This window comes from Megalobrama amblycephala, linkage group LG6, assembly GCF_018812025.1.
Source record: "Megalobrama amblycephala isolate DHTTF-2021 linkage group LG6, ASM1881202v1, whole genome shotgun sequence".
In the NCBI taxonomy this organism is placed as follows: domain Eukaryota; kingdom Metazoa; phylum Chordata; class Actinopteri; order Cypriniformes; family Xenocyprididae; genus Megalobrama; species Megalobrama amblycephala.
In genome coordinates this window covers 11950675-11967351 of record NC_063049.1, presented here as the reverse complement: position 1 = coordinate 11967351, position 16677 = coordinate 11950675, and the positions used below count along the sequence as shown (strand labels likewise).

At 37.4% G+C, this 16677-nt stretch overlaps 2 protein-coding genes across 2 annotated transcripts in view; one reads left to right on the top strand and one right to left on the bottom strand.

The window, feature by feature from the left end:
• kcnj3a (potassium inwardly rectifying channel subfamily J member 3a) overlaps positions 1-7686 on the top strand; it is a 65898-nt gene extending 58212 nt beyond the window's left edge. The window contains exon 4 of the mRNA XM_048192945.1: positions 2827-7686. Within this exon, the coding sequence (XP_048048902.1) occupies positions 2827-3419 (593 nt within the window). The 3' untranslated portion in view covers positions 3420-7686. The remainder of the gene's footprint in view (positions 1-2826) is intronic.
• Positions 7687-11771: 4085 nt separating this feature from the next.
• Positions 11772-16677, bottom strand: LOC125269608. Its single transcript, XM_048192539.1, has 3 exons — positions 16662-16677; positions 13507-14189; positions 11772-13371 (listed from the first exon to the last, which is right to left on the bottom strand). Exons 1-2 carry the CDS (start codon positions 16675-16677, stop codon positions 13510-13512), a joined length of 696 nt encoding a protein of 231 aa, XP_048048496.1. The 3' UTR covers positions 11772-13371; positions 13507-13509.

The following is a 16677-nucleotide window of genomic DNA, read 5'->3' as shown; positions in this document are numbered from 1 at the left end:
GCCTGAAAATGGCAAAAACTGCACAAAAAACACAGAGGAAATTGAAAATGGCTGACTTCCTGTTGCGTTTAGGACTTCGCTCCAAGAGATTTTTTTGTAGGTAATGGGACATTACATGTATGAACCGAATTTCATACATGTACGTCATACATAGCTGGAGGCGCACACTGTTGAAGTTTTATAGGTGGCACTATTGAGCCATTTTGCCCCACCCAATTCTGAAACCTATATCAGATGTAAATTTTCACCAGTTCTTTCGTGTGCAAAGTTTTGTTTACAAAGTTTTCGAACATGTTTATGTCCCCAAAAATGCAATTCATTTGGGAATAGAATAATAACAATAAAAGGAGCAATTCCAATAGGGTCCTCACACCATCAGTGCTTGGGCCCTAAAAATAGATGACTAACTAAAGCAGAGGGTGATAACAGGCAGAAATAATTGCATGCTATAAAAGTGTTAATACAAGGAGTTTAAAATGTATCTTTTGAATATGTACATTATATTTAATTGTAAATATTAGGGATGCACCAATACCGATACCAGTATCGGTATAGGGCCCGATACCAAGTTTGTGTACTTGTACTCGTACTCGTAAAAATACCCCCGATACCAAAGACCGATACCTCGCGTGACATAACTAATTTTCCATGCAGAAACAATGTCAGCCTCAGGGGTGTGGAAATACTTCAAAATTAATGATGACAACACACACATTGTGAACTGCATGCTTTCAATCACAATTTGTTATCAATTAGTGAAGGTGGGATAGGCAGAATCGCACTGAATGACACCGACTAGAAGCACTTTCTCTCTCTCGAGCGCACTCTCTCTCTCTCTCTCTTTCTTGCACGCAATCCCAGTTCTCTCAGACAGTTCTCCTTGCGCCTGAATGGTCAAATGCACAAATAGTTGTCAAAATGTCCATCGTGTGGAGTATCTCATGTAAATACAGTCAGTTATGGCTTAAGTGGACGTAAACATTTGGGTGAAAACAGGATATGTGTCAGTGTCCATGGATTCGGTCTTATAGGGACTGTAGCCTATATTTGTCATTAATGTTAATACAACAACAAAAGATGTTAAATAAATGTATACATGGTAAATAAATAAAACTTGTTTTTCAGATACAGTAGGTTTAATTTGTATCTCTATAGTAGTTGTTGTATTGTTTGTAATTTGTTTGTAAATTTCTTTTGGTATAACAACAATCATATATTGGTAATCATGCCCTTTGAAAGTTATTGGACACTGTGAAACTTTTGTTCTTTAAGTTTGTGACAAGCACATAAAAATTATTACTTTTTTCATTAGAGTAATAATAAAGAAGCTGTCCTACATTCATTAGTCTCACTGTGTTGTGCTTGGAAAACTGCAACATCACCAAAAAAAAAAAAAAAAAAAAAAAAGAAAAGAAAAACAATAAAAGATAGAGAGAGAAATTAATAAATGTATAGGCATCAGAATCAGTATCGGCTAGTACCAGAAAAAAAGTATCGGTACTCGTACTCGGTCCTTAAAAAATGGTATCCGTGCATCCCTAGTAAATATGAAGTTTAATTTATATAGCTTTGATTGATTTTAAAGTGTAATGTTAGACCCCCCTGAAATGGGTCATACTATTGACATTACCTGAGCAGTTGAATTAAATACACAAGAACATAACGTAAGTGTTTAAAGTGCATGGTTCATTTGAAAGCTTGCCCTCTTTGACTTGCTGTTAATGCTGTTAAGTTGAATGTACAGAGCAAACTGATGTACAGTGCAAAACATTAATCTTAAAGGTGCTCTAAGCGATCCTGGGCGGAGTAACTTCCTGTTGACGTTTGAAGTGTTGTCAAACAAAACAGAGGCTAGCTAGACCCTCCCTCCTCCTCCTCCTCCTCCTCCCCCTCACCTCCATGCTTTCTGAAACACGCATGAACGCGCATTTAAAATTATTCTTGTCAGTTATTGGCTGGAGCATGTTTATTATGTTTTGTGGTCCAGGCTGCACCAGTTAGTTTTTATTGCCGTTTTCGGAGCTTGTGGCGTCTACAGAGTCTGCGTTTTTTTTACAGTGTGTTCAGGGGACAGGCAGCTAGCGGATAGTGAGGAGATGTTTGCTGTATGTGACAAAAAATGTTTTGACCTAAAAACGCGTGACATCGCTTAGAGCACCTTCAAAAATGGTCTAGTAATTTTATAGTACATGGATTTTTTTTATTTCTTGTTCCTTTGATTGTTTGATAGTATAGTTTGATAGTATGATAGTTTGATAGCCGGAAGCTCTGTAACTTGTTGTTTGCCTTTTTCACGACACTTCACAATTCAGTATGCAAATGTAGGGAATGAAATAAATGATATTTCAGTAAGCAAATCATCACTGTGAGTTTATTATGAGTGGTGAAATGGCTGGCCGCACACAACCACTGAAGTGTAGTGTATGAAACAAAGGTGCAACAGCACAAACTGTAAGATTATAAAAGATGGTTTATATTATGCAGTTTCTATAGCATATACTTTCAGCTGTCAAACCACAAAAGGACAAACTTGTTACTGAAATAATGTCTATACACAATGTATCTTCCAGCCAAGGGTCAAGTCATTTCTTTAAACATTTTTAATGTTTAATACATATAGGGTTAGAAGTTTAGAACCATTCTTAACCAGATGTTTTAGGGAATATCAATACAGTTCTGCCTTCCAAGCACTGTACTAATCAAGAGAGTTGTGTATAATATTCTTTAGAGTGCAGCAATGCTTTTCCCAATTTCATTTAATTGATTAATCCTTGACCACTTCTTTCATTCTTCCATTTGTTCCTTTTCATGTGTCTTCTCTCACAGGCATGACTTGTCAAGCGCGGACGTCGTACACAGAGGACGAGGTGCTCTGGGGCCACAGATTCTTCCCGGTTATCTCTCTGGAGGAGGGTTTCTTTAAAGTCGATTATTCTCAGTTCCACGCTACATTTGAGGTTCACACACCTCCCTACAGCGCAAAGGAGCAGGATGAGGCATTACTCATGTCCTCTCCACTCATGGCCCCATCTCTGTGCAATAGCAGAGAGAAGAACAGCTCCCTGGACTGTCTAGAGCTGCTGGAGGATCCAGAGAGCACCACTAAATTACCAGCCAAGTTACAGAAAATGACAGGTAGAGATGGGCTGCCCAGGAAGCTCCTGAGAATGAGTTCCACCACATCAGAGATGACATACAGCCTTGGCGAAATGCCCATGAAGCTTCAACGCATCAGTTCTGTGCCTGGGGTCTCAGAGGAAAAGCAGGTTACCAAGGCGACTAAGATTGCCACAGAGTCCATCAGCAAATCAGTTGCGGACTTGCCGCCGAAACTGCAGAGAATGGCTGGGGGAGGAGGTCGCATGGACGGACACTTGCCACCCAAACTCCGAAAGATGAATTCTGATCGTTTCACATAGATACTTTCTTCTTCAGCAACTTTCAAAAGGGCCCGCTTATAATTCAAGATATTTAGCGTGCATATATAGACAGATAAACCGTATATGCAGTACTAACGTAGGTTAATGTAATTCAGAACATCTGTTCCTGTGGTGGGTTCATATTCAGTGAACAGGCTCTTTCAGGTTGTTGTTACTACAAGCACAATCTAGTATGGATGACACCCTCAAGTGCATGTTAAAATGTTTCTCTCCCTCTGATGGCATGACAAGCTGTACATATTTATTTGCCAAGGAAATGTTAGCAAATATTATTTTCTGCAAGCCATATGGTGATATAGCGGACAATTCCTCCTACGTGGCTAATTAGCAATTGTTTACCATAATACCTCTATACTGAGCTTATGTTACAATGCATGTGCACATATATATATATATATATATATATATATATATATATATATATATATATATATATATATATATATATATATAAGATAAATAATTATTTAGAATAGTACATCTATTACTGAGAACTGTCAATTGTGGAAAGCTTTTTATGGCTTTTATTTTTACTGATATTATCATAAAAGGAAAAAAAATAGGGAAATCAATTGGTAAAAGCTGGTATCTGTCACCTCATTCAGAATAGTTCCCCCCAAAATGCTTTTGTTTCTCACCCTCAGGTTGTTTGAAAGCTGTCTTGCTTTCTTTTGAGAAACACAGAAGTAGATGCTTTGCAGAAAGTCCATGCTGCCTCTTTTAATAGAATTGATACAGACAGTGACCAGGGGCTGTCAAAGTTTAAATAAGAAGAAAAGAAAAAGAAAAGATACATTAAAAATATGGTCCAAAAAAAATTCCAAGCTGACGATTTTCTCCTTCACATCAATGGGTTTGAAATAACATGAGGACAGAAATTCCATTTTTGGATTAACTATTCCTTTTACTGTAACAGAGCAATAACTGAATGGCTGATAAGTATCAAAATCAGTGTAATCATTTAGCAAAATTACCTGGAATTTCAACACAAATTTGTTCATATTTCTTGTTTAAACTTGAGACATCTAATACACATTTTACCCCAGTTTAAGCCATTCTTAGGTTTATTTATCTAAAAAGAGTAAACACTGTGGTTCTGTGGTATGGGGTGCTAGTTGTAACCTGACTAATCATTCTGTTTCTTGCACACAACAGTGAATGTACTTTTTATTTCATCAATATCAAAAAAAAAAAAAAAAAAAAAAAAAAAAAAGCGCACAAAATGCATTTCATTTACAGAACACTCAGCTGAGGATATTTTGTGAATAATTTGTACTTCTCTTTTTGGTGACACCTTAACTATTGGACATTTCAATATCATTTACAGCAAACAGGTTTTAAAGCATATTACATATTCACAGTCTTTGATGTGCTTTCAGGACATTAGGGCTCAATATAATCCCCACTATCCACATTATTAAATTATTTCCTCATTATAAGTTGGGTGAAGAATCAAGGAATGACATAACTGATTCTGCCTCTTCAACTTTTAATTACCCTGGACTTAAGTGCACCTTCTGCCTTTATTGAAAAGGATTTAAAGGAAGGTTCATTTTATCCCACGCCCACCCCCACCGTTCTTTCAGATTCTAGATGTAAAATTCGGCGTCTGTGCAATCAGTGAAGTAGAACCGAGCATTAGAAGTCTTGATTGGCTGATCCTTTAAAGTGTTGAGGTGGTGTCTAAATCCTGTTAATGCACCCTCACTGAGCACCTCTCTCCCAAGAGATTTTTTTTTGCCTGGATTGCCATTGAGATCCCTACACTTTTGTCCATTAGCCACAGCATCTTTAAAAAAAGTGTGTAATTTGAGTGTTGTACACCTGCACCCTTAAAGATAATCACTGCTGTAAAATAGATGCTAGATGGATTGAGATCCATTCCAGCCATAAGCTGTAGCACTAAATAGAGGCACTCTGTCAGACCACTCTGATAGCACTTTTATATCACTCTGACTCTCCATTGCAGGTCTGTGGTCATTATCAATGTACAAAAGAATGAGAATTGAGGCTGGAACCAATACCTAATTAAATGCTGTCTATAAAACCATTCAATCAGTCATTAATGAACTGTCTGTTAATTAGTTATATTGATTTCAGAGCTGGGTCATTCTCAGGAAACACTGCAATTAGTGCCTGGTAATTTCAGCAAGGTGGCTTTTATATGTTATCGGAATTATAATAAATATGAGATGACGACTTGGAAATTGCCCATAAAATTCTCCTTATAATTATTACAGGACAAAATCTGATATTAGCGGTTGGATAATCAGTAACGAATAAGAGAAAAGTTTCAGTAGTGAATGGTAAGTTCATTCATACTTTGAAATGCATTAAAATATTCTTGTGCTTCAGAACAACAACAACAAAAAAAAAAAAAACTATTAAGTTGTTTTTTGATCACCACCCGTCAGCCCAACGATGGAATCCAACGGCCTGGGCGAAGGTATAATGCATGTATGTTTTTTCAGTGCTCCTATGAAGTTAATTTAATTTTTAGAATTAGTCCAATTTTACTTTAACTGTGCACTTAATCTGACTTCAATTTCAAATGATTACTTTTAGATTGTGTTTCTACTTAGGAATTAATCATAACTATTGGTTATGTATTAATTTAGATGTTTGATTATTCTGGATATCCTGTATTTTCAATTATTTGTTCATTAAGGAACCGATGTTGCATAGAGAACTTGCGCCGACCGGTCGTAGTTTCACAGACACAAACTTGTCAGTTCTGATCTTGGACAGAGGATGCAGGGTGAATATTTACCTTTAAGTCGGCCACGCTCTGCTTGCTCATAACAAAAAAGTGTAATTTTTGTATTGTCACGAAAACTGCAACTTACAGTTTTTGTAAGTTGCAAAAGCCAGTTTAACAAAAGTCAGTGATAGTCAGAAATCGTAAAGTCTCAAATGGTGTGCCCCATGCTCCATTCACTGAGAATTCAGTATGATCTATCCTGACCACATTTGTGGTAACACCAGACTCCACTTTAATCTACTTGAAATAATGATTTGAGAATAATACAATGAATCAAAAAGAACATTTTATTTGTCAGGTGAAAATGTATTATGCTGATTACACAATTAGAAAAATAGAAGCCAATTCAGAAATAATAGATACATAACATCAATTGCTCAATGATGACTTCAAGAGTAAGAAATGCATACCAGACCATGGGACACACAGTGGTGTGTGGGTGTTTTTAAGACACTCACCCTACTTGGGGGTTTCTGGCTACAGAATTTCCCAAATGGCTGCTCTACCACATTACCTTAAATACCCAGACCAGAACAAAAGGATTGTAAATATTTATTTCACCAACACCTGGTTTTAGAGAAGAGGAGAGGTTTTATTAGATAACTTGAAGAGGTACCACTCAAAAAGGAGAACAGAATTCTTCTAAGTTTTTAATCTTTCTCATGACTGCAGTGAAATTGAGACCATTTTACCAATTGCACTGAGACATTTAAAATGATACCAAACATGAAAGGGGAAAAACAATGGATTCACAAGATACATTATATATGGAATATAGACATTCTTAGTGAACTTTCAGTGTATTGAGTCAGGGGAGAGGGAGTCGGTAAAAGAGATGCATACATAAGCATGGAGAGAAGTTTGAGCTATGTTATTTCTTTGAGATCTTCTCTCTTTTATTGTTTTATTGCAGGGAGTTTGATCTCAGCTTTTATCTTAGCAGGAAAATCAAGCTTTACAATTTCACACCACTCACAAATTCAGGTCTGGAACCCCACAAACACAGAGACGTTGAGTGATTCAGTGAAACAACTCAATGCTTTCTATACTTTTGGAATGCCGCTTGGTCAATATGATCAGAGAACTCAAACAAAATGTAGTATAATATCCTTCATCAGAAACATCTCTTATAAGAGACATTCTATGTTATATTATATTATATATTATACAATGTCTTACTTTCCTGTTGCAGTGAGAGTGTGAGGTAAAAGAGGTGATTTTGCTTTAATACTATGCTTAAGTGGAATGATATGTACAAATCCTCAATACACACCATGACTATATTGAGGTAAATATTTTATGTAAATTCTTAGGAAATGCTAGCATATGCTTATAGCCATAATTGGTTCGTTTTTATGCTAGATTTGGGTGTTAGCTGAGGAAATGAGTGTGTGGGGATATCTGCACAATTTACTGTAGTGATGAACTGTAACCAAAATAAACACAATAAAATGGCTTAATCTGTCCTTTAAGTATCAAACAGTATTTGCTTGCTTGTTAAATATCTGTATTAGGGATGTGCCCAAAGCCAAATATCTTATTTGGAAATTGCACAAATAATGGCTTCAAAATGAAAAACAAATTCTATCGAATAATAGGAATAATATTTGGCAGACGCATTCACTCCTCACGTTTGCTGTAACAGGTGAGCCAGGGGACAGCACAATATTATACTTAAGCCTCTAAAATCACCACACAATAAGGAGTGTGTGAAGCGAATGAGCATAAAATCGCAAATCAAATAGCCGCATTGCTATCTCTGTGCGTCTCTCAGAAATCAAGTCAAGTCACCTTTATTTATGTAGCAATTTACACAATACAGATTGTTTCAAAAAAAACATCTTTACAGTGATAAAAAGGAAAATAATGAGTTATTAATGCAAACAGAATTCAATTCTGCTATAACCAGCTCTAAAAATACAATAGTAAATGGTTATTATTCATTTGAAATCAGTTCAGTGTTGATTCACTTTGGTTCAATAACTGTGCAAAGTTCATCAATTATAGAATGAGTTCAGTTCATATGTAAAGCAGCTCTGGAGAAAACAGTGATGTTATCATCCAGCTCACTTGTTCCCATCCAATAGTGTCAGTGTATTCAAGTGAAGAATATTGCCAAATATTAAGTTTCCCCAACTAAGCAAGCCAAAGAGTGACAGTGGCAAGGAACCCAAATTCCATCAGTGACAGAGAAAAAATGGGAGGAAAAAAAAAAAAAAAAAATGGAGAAAAAACCTTGGAAGAAACAAGCTCAGTTGGGACGAACATGAACATGAACGAACATGGTGTGCTTTAATTCCAGGCTGCATCACAAGTCAAATTGTGTATTGATATCATTCAGGATATTTCATCCAGTTCCTTCTGCTTAAAGGTGCCCTAGATTCAAAAATTGAATTTACCTTGGCATAGTTAAATAACAAGAGTTCAGTACATGGAAAAGACATACAGTGAGTCTCAAACCCCATTGTTTCCTCCTTCTTATATAAATCTCATTTGTTTAAACGACCTCCGAAGAACAGGCGAATCTCAACATAACACAGACTGTTACGTAACAGTTATATTATGAAAGGGATTACACAAGGGCAGCCAGTTAACGTCTGGAGCTGCACACAGCCGAATCATCAGACTAGGTAAGCAAGGACAACAGCGAAAAATGGCAGATGGAGCAATAATAACTGACATAATCCCTGATAGCATGATATTTTTACTGATATTTGTAAATTGTCTTTCTAAATGTTTTGTTAACATGTTGCTAATGTACTGTTAAATGTGGTTAAAGTTACCATCGTTTCTTACTGTATTCACGGAGACAAGAGCTGTTGCCATTTTCATTTTTTAAACACTTGCAGTCTGTATAATTCATAAACACAACTTCATTCTTTATAAATCTCTCCAACAGTGTAGCATTAGCCGTTAGCCACGGAGGACAGCCTCAAATTCACTCAGAATAAAACTTTAACATCCAAATAAATACTTTACTCACATAATTCGAAGCATGCATACAGCGTGCATGATGAACATCTTGTAAAGATCCATTTGAGGGTTATATTAGCTGTGTGAACTTTGTAAATGTGCTGTAATATAGTCGACAGCTCATGTGGCAGGGAGCACGCGATTTAAGGGGGCTGCGCCGAATGTAAATCAGTGCATTGTTAATGATGCCCCAAAATAGGCAGTTAAAAAAATTAATTTAAAAAAAATCTATGGGGTATTTTGAGCTGAAACTTCACAGACACATTCAGGAGACACCTTAGACTTTTATTACATCTTGTGAAAAAGCATTCTTGGGCACCTTTAAGGATCGGGGTACATCACACCTTCATATGGAGGGAGGAGGAGTTGAAGCTGGCCATAGAGTCTGTGCAGAGGATTTGTCTGGTTCTCGTGGTCTTCGCTGAGGATCTGTGCCGATGGCTGTCCAGTTGAAAAGGTCTTCACAGGGGGGGTCTGTCTCTAGGACTCTAGTTGTCATGGTCTCCACTGATATTCAGGGCTGTTGTAGTTGTCTCTAGGTGCAGATCCACCATCTGGTCTGGATATGGACCGGATTCTGGCTGAAAGTTGCCAAAATGAAAGTTGCCAGCGCTCCATTGAAATGAATTCAATTCAATTCACATTTATTTGGATAGCGCTTTTCACGATACATATAGTTTCAAAGCAGCTTTACAGAGAATGCATGTCAACATCACAATTTAAAGAATGTAGTTAGCAAATAATGTAATAATTTAGGCAATTAATTTACAATCACTGTTAGCAGTTTAACTGAACATAGAAGCAATGAGCTCCTGGAAAAATGAATTACATATTAACAATAATTAGGATATATAGAAATTGGGCAATGTGCATGTTGATCCAGATAATTGCGTCTTCTGAAGTCCTCACAAGAGTTGGCGCCGTCTCTTCATAGGTGTTGGTCATCTGAGGTCTTCTTAAGAGGCTGGATCCAAACTGAAGCTGATGTCCTCTAGTAAGCTCAGGACGGGTGTCCCAAGGTAAAGGTAAAACAGAAAAGCAAATGGAGAATAATTAGCGTAGCAGCTGTTCATAACATTAAGCAAAGATAGTCACGTGCAATTGATCTGGTATGAGATGCATTATGTGAATGCTTGGCTAAAGAGATGCGTCTTTAATCTAGATTTAAACTGGGTGAGCGAGTCTGAGCCCCTAACATTATCAGGAAGGCTATTCCAGAGTTTCGGAGCCAAATGTGAAAACGATCTCCCTCCTTTCGTGGACTTATATCCTAGGTACAACCAAAAGTCCAGAGTTTTGTGATCTGAAAGAGCGTGAAGGATTGTAGGGCGATAGAAGATCAGTTAAGTACACAGCAGCTAAACCATTTAGAGCCTTATAGGTCATTAGCAATGCTTTATAATCGATACGGAACTTAATGGTTAACCAGTGTAGAGATGAAATTGGTGATATATGATCATATTTTCTTGACCTGGTAAGAACTCTAGCAGCTGCATTTTGTACTAATTGTAGCTTGTTTATTGAGGAAGCAGGACAACCAGCTAATAATGCATTACAGTAATCTAGTCGAGACGTCATGAAAGCATGAACTAACTTTTCTGCATCAGAAATAGATAACATATTCTGTATCTTAGCAATGTTTCTGAGGTGGAAGAAGGCTGTTTTTGTAACATATGAAATATTATTTTCAAAGGATAAGTTGCTGTCTAATATAACACCCAGGTCTTTAACTGTTGAGGATGGAGTAACAGTACATCCTTCTAAATGCAGATTGTAGTCTGAGAGATTGTGTACAGGTTTTTGGCCCAATAAGTAATACATCAGTCTTATCTGAATTTAATAGAAGAAAATTACTAGTTATCCAATGTTTTACTTCTTTAACACACTCTGTCAGATTGGATAATTTAGAGATTTCATCTGGTTGTGTTGAAATATATAACTGAGTATCATCGGCATAGCAGTGGAAACTAATTCCATGTTTTCGTATAATAGTGCCGAGTGGCAGCATGTATATTGAAAATAGCAGAGGGCCTAACACTGATCCTTGTGGCACTCCATAGTTTACTATCATTATCTTAGATTTTTCCCTGTTTATATAAACAAAATTGTGACAGTCTGATAGATACGACCTAAACCACCGTAATGCCTGTCCCTGAATACCAGTGTAATTTTGTAGTCGATCTAGGAGTATTTTATGATCTATAGTGTCAAACGCAGCACTGAGATCAAGTAACACTAGTATTGAGACACAGCCCTGGTCAGAAGCTAGAAGTAAGTTGTTTGTAATTTTAACGAGCGCAGTTTCTGTGCTATGATAAGATCTGAATCCTGACTGAAATGTTTCATAGATAGCATTTTTTTGCAAGGAGCAATTGCACAGCACAATTGGGCCGACACCACTTTTTCTAGTATTTTAGACATGAATGGAAGATTTGAAATGGGTCTGTAATTTGCCAATACATTTGGATCTAATTGTGGTTTCTTAATGAGAGGCTTAATAACTGCTAGCTTGAACGGTCGTGGGACGTGACCTAGAGAAAAAGACGAGTTGATAATATTGAGAAGAGGCTCTTCTGCTACAGGTAACAATTCTTTCAGTAGTTTAGTGGGTTTTGGATCTAATAAACATGTTGTTGGTTTAGATGCAGTGATAAGTTTATTTAGCTCTTCCTGTCCTATAGTTGTAAAGCACTGCAACTGTTCTTGAGGGGTGATAGTTGAGGTTGAATCATAAAACTCTGTTAAAGGTTGTACATTTACAATTGTATTTCTGATACTTTCGATTTTCTCAGTAAAGAAATTCATAAAGTCATCACTACTAAATTGTAATAAAATGTTTTGTTCTGGTGATATCTGTTTATTTGTTAATCTAGCCACTGTACTAAACAAGAACCTTGGGTTGTTTTGGTTATTTTCTATAAGTTTGCGGAGATGCTCAGCCCTGGCTGCTTTTAGAGTCTTTCTATAACGGGACAAGCTGTCTTTCCACACGATTCTGAAGACCTCTAAACGAGTTTGTCTCCATTTGCGTTCTAGATTACGAGTTTCTCTTTTGATAGCGTGAGTAATACTGCGAGTAATACCAAGGTACAGTATTTTTCTCTCTAATCTTTTTAAATCTCATCGGTGCAACAGTATCTAATGTACTAGTGAAAATGGTGTACATACTGCTAGTCATTTTCTCGAGATCATTTGTGTGTTTAGGTACGATGAGCAGCTGAGACAGATCAGGCAGTTTATTTGTGAATTTATCTATAGTTGTCGGGAGAATTGTTCTGCCTAGTCGATATCGCGGCGCAATTTGACAAATATCATCAGTATGCAGTATGCAAGTTACAAAGTAGTGATCAGAGATGTCATCACAACAACGTTTGGATTGATTCCATGTGATATAATTAAATCTAGTGTATGATTAAAACGGTGAGTGGGTCCAGTGACGTTTTGTTTGACCCCAAAGGAGTTTAGCAAATCTGTAAACGCAGCCCCTAACGCATCATTTATATTGTCTACATGAATGTTAAAATCTCCAACAATCAGTGCTTTATTGACGCTGAGAGAAAGTCTGCAAACTCTTTTAGGAAATCAGCATAAGGCCCGCCTGGAGGTCTATAGACGGTAGCTAAATCAAGAGATAGTAGCGACTTTTTACTTATATCTGAGAGTGTAACATTCAGCATAAGAATTTCAAATGAATTAAATCTGTAGTTTGTTTTCTGAGTAACGTTAAGAATATCTCTAGATTGTTGCAACACCACCGCCACGGCAATCGGACGGCATTTATTTTTATAACAGTAGCCAGGTGGACAAGACTCATTAAGACCGAAATAATCATTTGGTTTAAGCCATGTTTCAGTAAGGCAAATTACATCAAGACTATTATCTGTGATCATTTCAATTATAATAATCGCCTTCGGTGTCAGTGATCTAATGTTTAGTAGCCCTAGCTTTAGAAATTATTTTTGTTCAGTAAATTTGCGAATTTCTGGTTTGATCATGATCAGATTTTTTCTAGATCCTTTATTTTTATTGTTAAACCTCACTATTCGGCGAATAGACACAGTTTCTATAGACTGTACTACACTCACATTTCTATCAATTAAGTGGGCAGAACACAGACTGTGATTTGAGGTTTGACTTACTAGTCATACGGTGCAAAGCGTCTTGGAGATGTTCTCTGACAGAAGATCAGCTCCGATTCTGCTGGGGTGCAGGCCATTAGCACGGAAGAGCCTAGGACGCTCCCAGAAAAGATTCCAATTATTTATAAAGAGCAGCTTCTGTTCATTATACCAAGACATCAACCATTCATTTAAAACAAATAATCTACTGAACCTTTCATATCCTCGTCGGTACGTCGGAAGCGGTCCGGACATGATGATCCTTGTCGCGGGCGATGTGGACGATGTGCGATCGTACCGTCTCTATCAGGCTCCTGAAGTCCTGCTTTAGCACCTCCGTCTGCCGCAGCCTGGTATCGTTCACCCCCGCGTGCAGCACTACTTCTCCGATGGTCTCAGCACCGTTGAGGATCGCGGGAATCTGCGCAGCGACATCGAGAACACGAGCACCAGGAAAACAGTGACTGCGCACCTTACCTTTGGCTGTGGTAGCGTGGACGTGGCGGACGATGGAGTCTCCGATGACCACGGTGTCGCGTTCCGCCTCGCGAAGAGGGGAGAAGCGGTTCCGCGTCGAGACCTCGAAGACTGGGGGCAGTGGAGGAGGAGAGGTCCTGGTCCGAGGCCTGGCTCGCGCCTTCCGCTGCTGAAGAACCCAAGGTCCCTGGTGAGACGGCGCCGGAGTGAACGAGGGCTGGGATAAACGCGTTCTGGGTGCTCGGGCCCTGTGCAGAGAAACACACGGCGTAGAGGAAGCAGGAGTGTTAATATCACGCTGCAAACTTACCGAGGACTGGTGAGCGTCAGCACGGGATGTTTCCAGCGCTGTCTGCCACTCGCGTCGCGTCGCTCCACGGCCTCCAGTTCCAACTGCACTGCATGCAGCTCGAACGTGTCCTCACCTGCACACAAAGGTAGAGAATCATTCGATACACTGGCCATTAGAACTATAATATAGTTAGAGAAGAGTACAAACAATAGAGTGACCACGCCGCTATTGCTAACGGGCTAAAGCTAATAGCGAATGTTCAAGAAGTCAGACAAAACTAGCGATATCAAGGTAATCCGAGTGTTTTTTATATAAAACAATGTTGGGGATGTGTTCCCCCGCTGAAAAAGAAAGAGTGATAGGTTATAAGTTTGATTTTAAGAGACAAAAACAAGCAAATAGGAATCAGCTCGACAGAGCTCTAGCTCAAACAGCGCGGCAGCAACAAACAGGAAGTGACGTCAAGTCAAAAATGAATGGGATCCTGTTGCTTTGTCGCTGCTTGATGCTGACGGTGTGAACAGGGCTTAACAATCCTTTAATTTAAATGTGATAATGTTTTATGTGTATCTGCCCTCGAACAACGCTAGGAAGACTGTTCCAGAGTTTTGCTAATACTTATGTCATAAACACCTTGTGAAACATTTTAATTGGTTTGATATAACCTGATATAACCCTGTAGTTGTGACAATATTTTGCAATTGACCTTGCTTGAATCACACACAGACATCAATATTCAGCATGCAAAACACAACAATGTTAACAATTAAATTTGATTCATTATTTATTAATTGTAACAATATCAATTTAATTTGCTGTTGTTGTTGTGCTACTGCTGATACAAGACTTGGGTAAAGTTGGTTTTATATTCGCACATTCGGACTTCTGATGAATTCAGACTTTCCAATAAATGTGCAATAAATTAATGTTTGCGAATTTTAAGCAGCGACATGATATTGACAACCAACGATTGTCAACTTACAACATTTTTCACAGTCGATCAAAATAGGCAAGTATTGTTTTAATGGCATATTTACTTGTGAATGTCCACTGAATGTCCAATGTAGTGTGATTAACAAGGCTATTGAATACGGATGTCCGAATGTGCGAATATAAAACCAACTTTACTCAAGTTGATACAAGACAGCAAATAAAGCCACAAGCAGGAAGGGGGTCAGAGCATATCACAGTGTCATACTTGTTAGTTCACACATTTTTATTTGAAAGTGAACTATTCCTTTAACACTGCTTCCCTAGCCTTGGTTTTCCAGTTTTCTTGGTTTTGTTGTGTTTTCCCTTGTTTGTTCGATTTGCCTGTGTTTTGGATATCATTGTTTGGACTGGCCACTCTGTGTGTGACCATTTGCCTGTTTTTGGACTTATTTGCGGATTACCCCTTAATAAATAACACTGCATTTGAACCCTCAATGTTCGTGTCTCCATGCAGTTTGTTACGAGGTGGCACAGAATTTTTGGAAGCTTTAGGCTACTCTACATCAAATCACTAAGTTTTTCTCTGTTCAGGAAATGACTACCATTATCCACCAATCAACAAAATAAACTGAATTTTAAACACAAATAATTAATATGAATTAACATATAGTATCTTTGTACTAATAATTTGATGTGTCAGACATTAATTTGCAGTCCAAAAATTATAATCCTCGTTTCAGCAATAGCAGCTCCAAATGGCCAAGTCTAAATTTAGAGTGTTGAATTTGTGTCAGGTGCCGTGTGTGTCTGTTTTGTTGCCTTGTTGACGTACTGCTGAGTGTAACTTGCATGGATTTAAATTTTCTAATCTACTCCGGCCTTGGTATGTTCCAAATAGCATCTCTCACATATTTGATTTTGTTCTGTCTGTCCTTGAGACAGAGATGTAAAGTTGAACTACCCATATGGCATCTGCTGAATTAGGTGCTCTGCTGAAATGCATCATGTCAAATGTTGCATCAAGAGTCGTCTTTCCATCTAAAATGGGTTTTGCTTTTAGTAGTTTCCATTCAGAATGGATTGGCCCTAAAACTGAATCACTCAAGACTCAACATGTAGGAAGCAGGCGGATGTCTGCACTTTCCCTAAAGCTTCTTATGTTGTTGTATCTTGCTGTCCTGTAGCACTATTTGTGTAAAATAAATAAATAAATAAATAAATAAATAAATGAAAAGAAAAAAGAAACTATATCAAACTTCCATTACAAAGTAAATAATCTAATTACATTTTCTCAATATTTACACAATTTATACAGTTTAACCGTTTTATTTTTTATTATGCATTATTACTTGTTTACTTCTAGCTATATTGATGTTTATAGCTAGAAAATAATGAAATTACATAAATCAGGGTTTTAAACTTTATTCAGACATAATGTTCCAGATTTTGGCAAAATTGCTATTATATAAAAAATAAACATTAAATAAAAGATCCATTATAATAATAATTAGTTTGACATCTTCTGGTTGAGAATCAGCATTATTATTATTATTATTATTATTATTATTATTATTATATTAGTTTAAGTATTTCTTTTCACTGACTCTTTGTTGAACGACAACAACAACAATATACAAAAAGAGATTTTAAGTTTAATATTTCCGTACCCTGTTTGTGGAACAT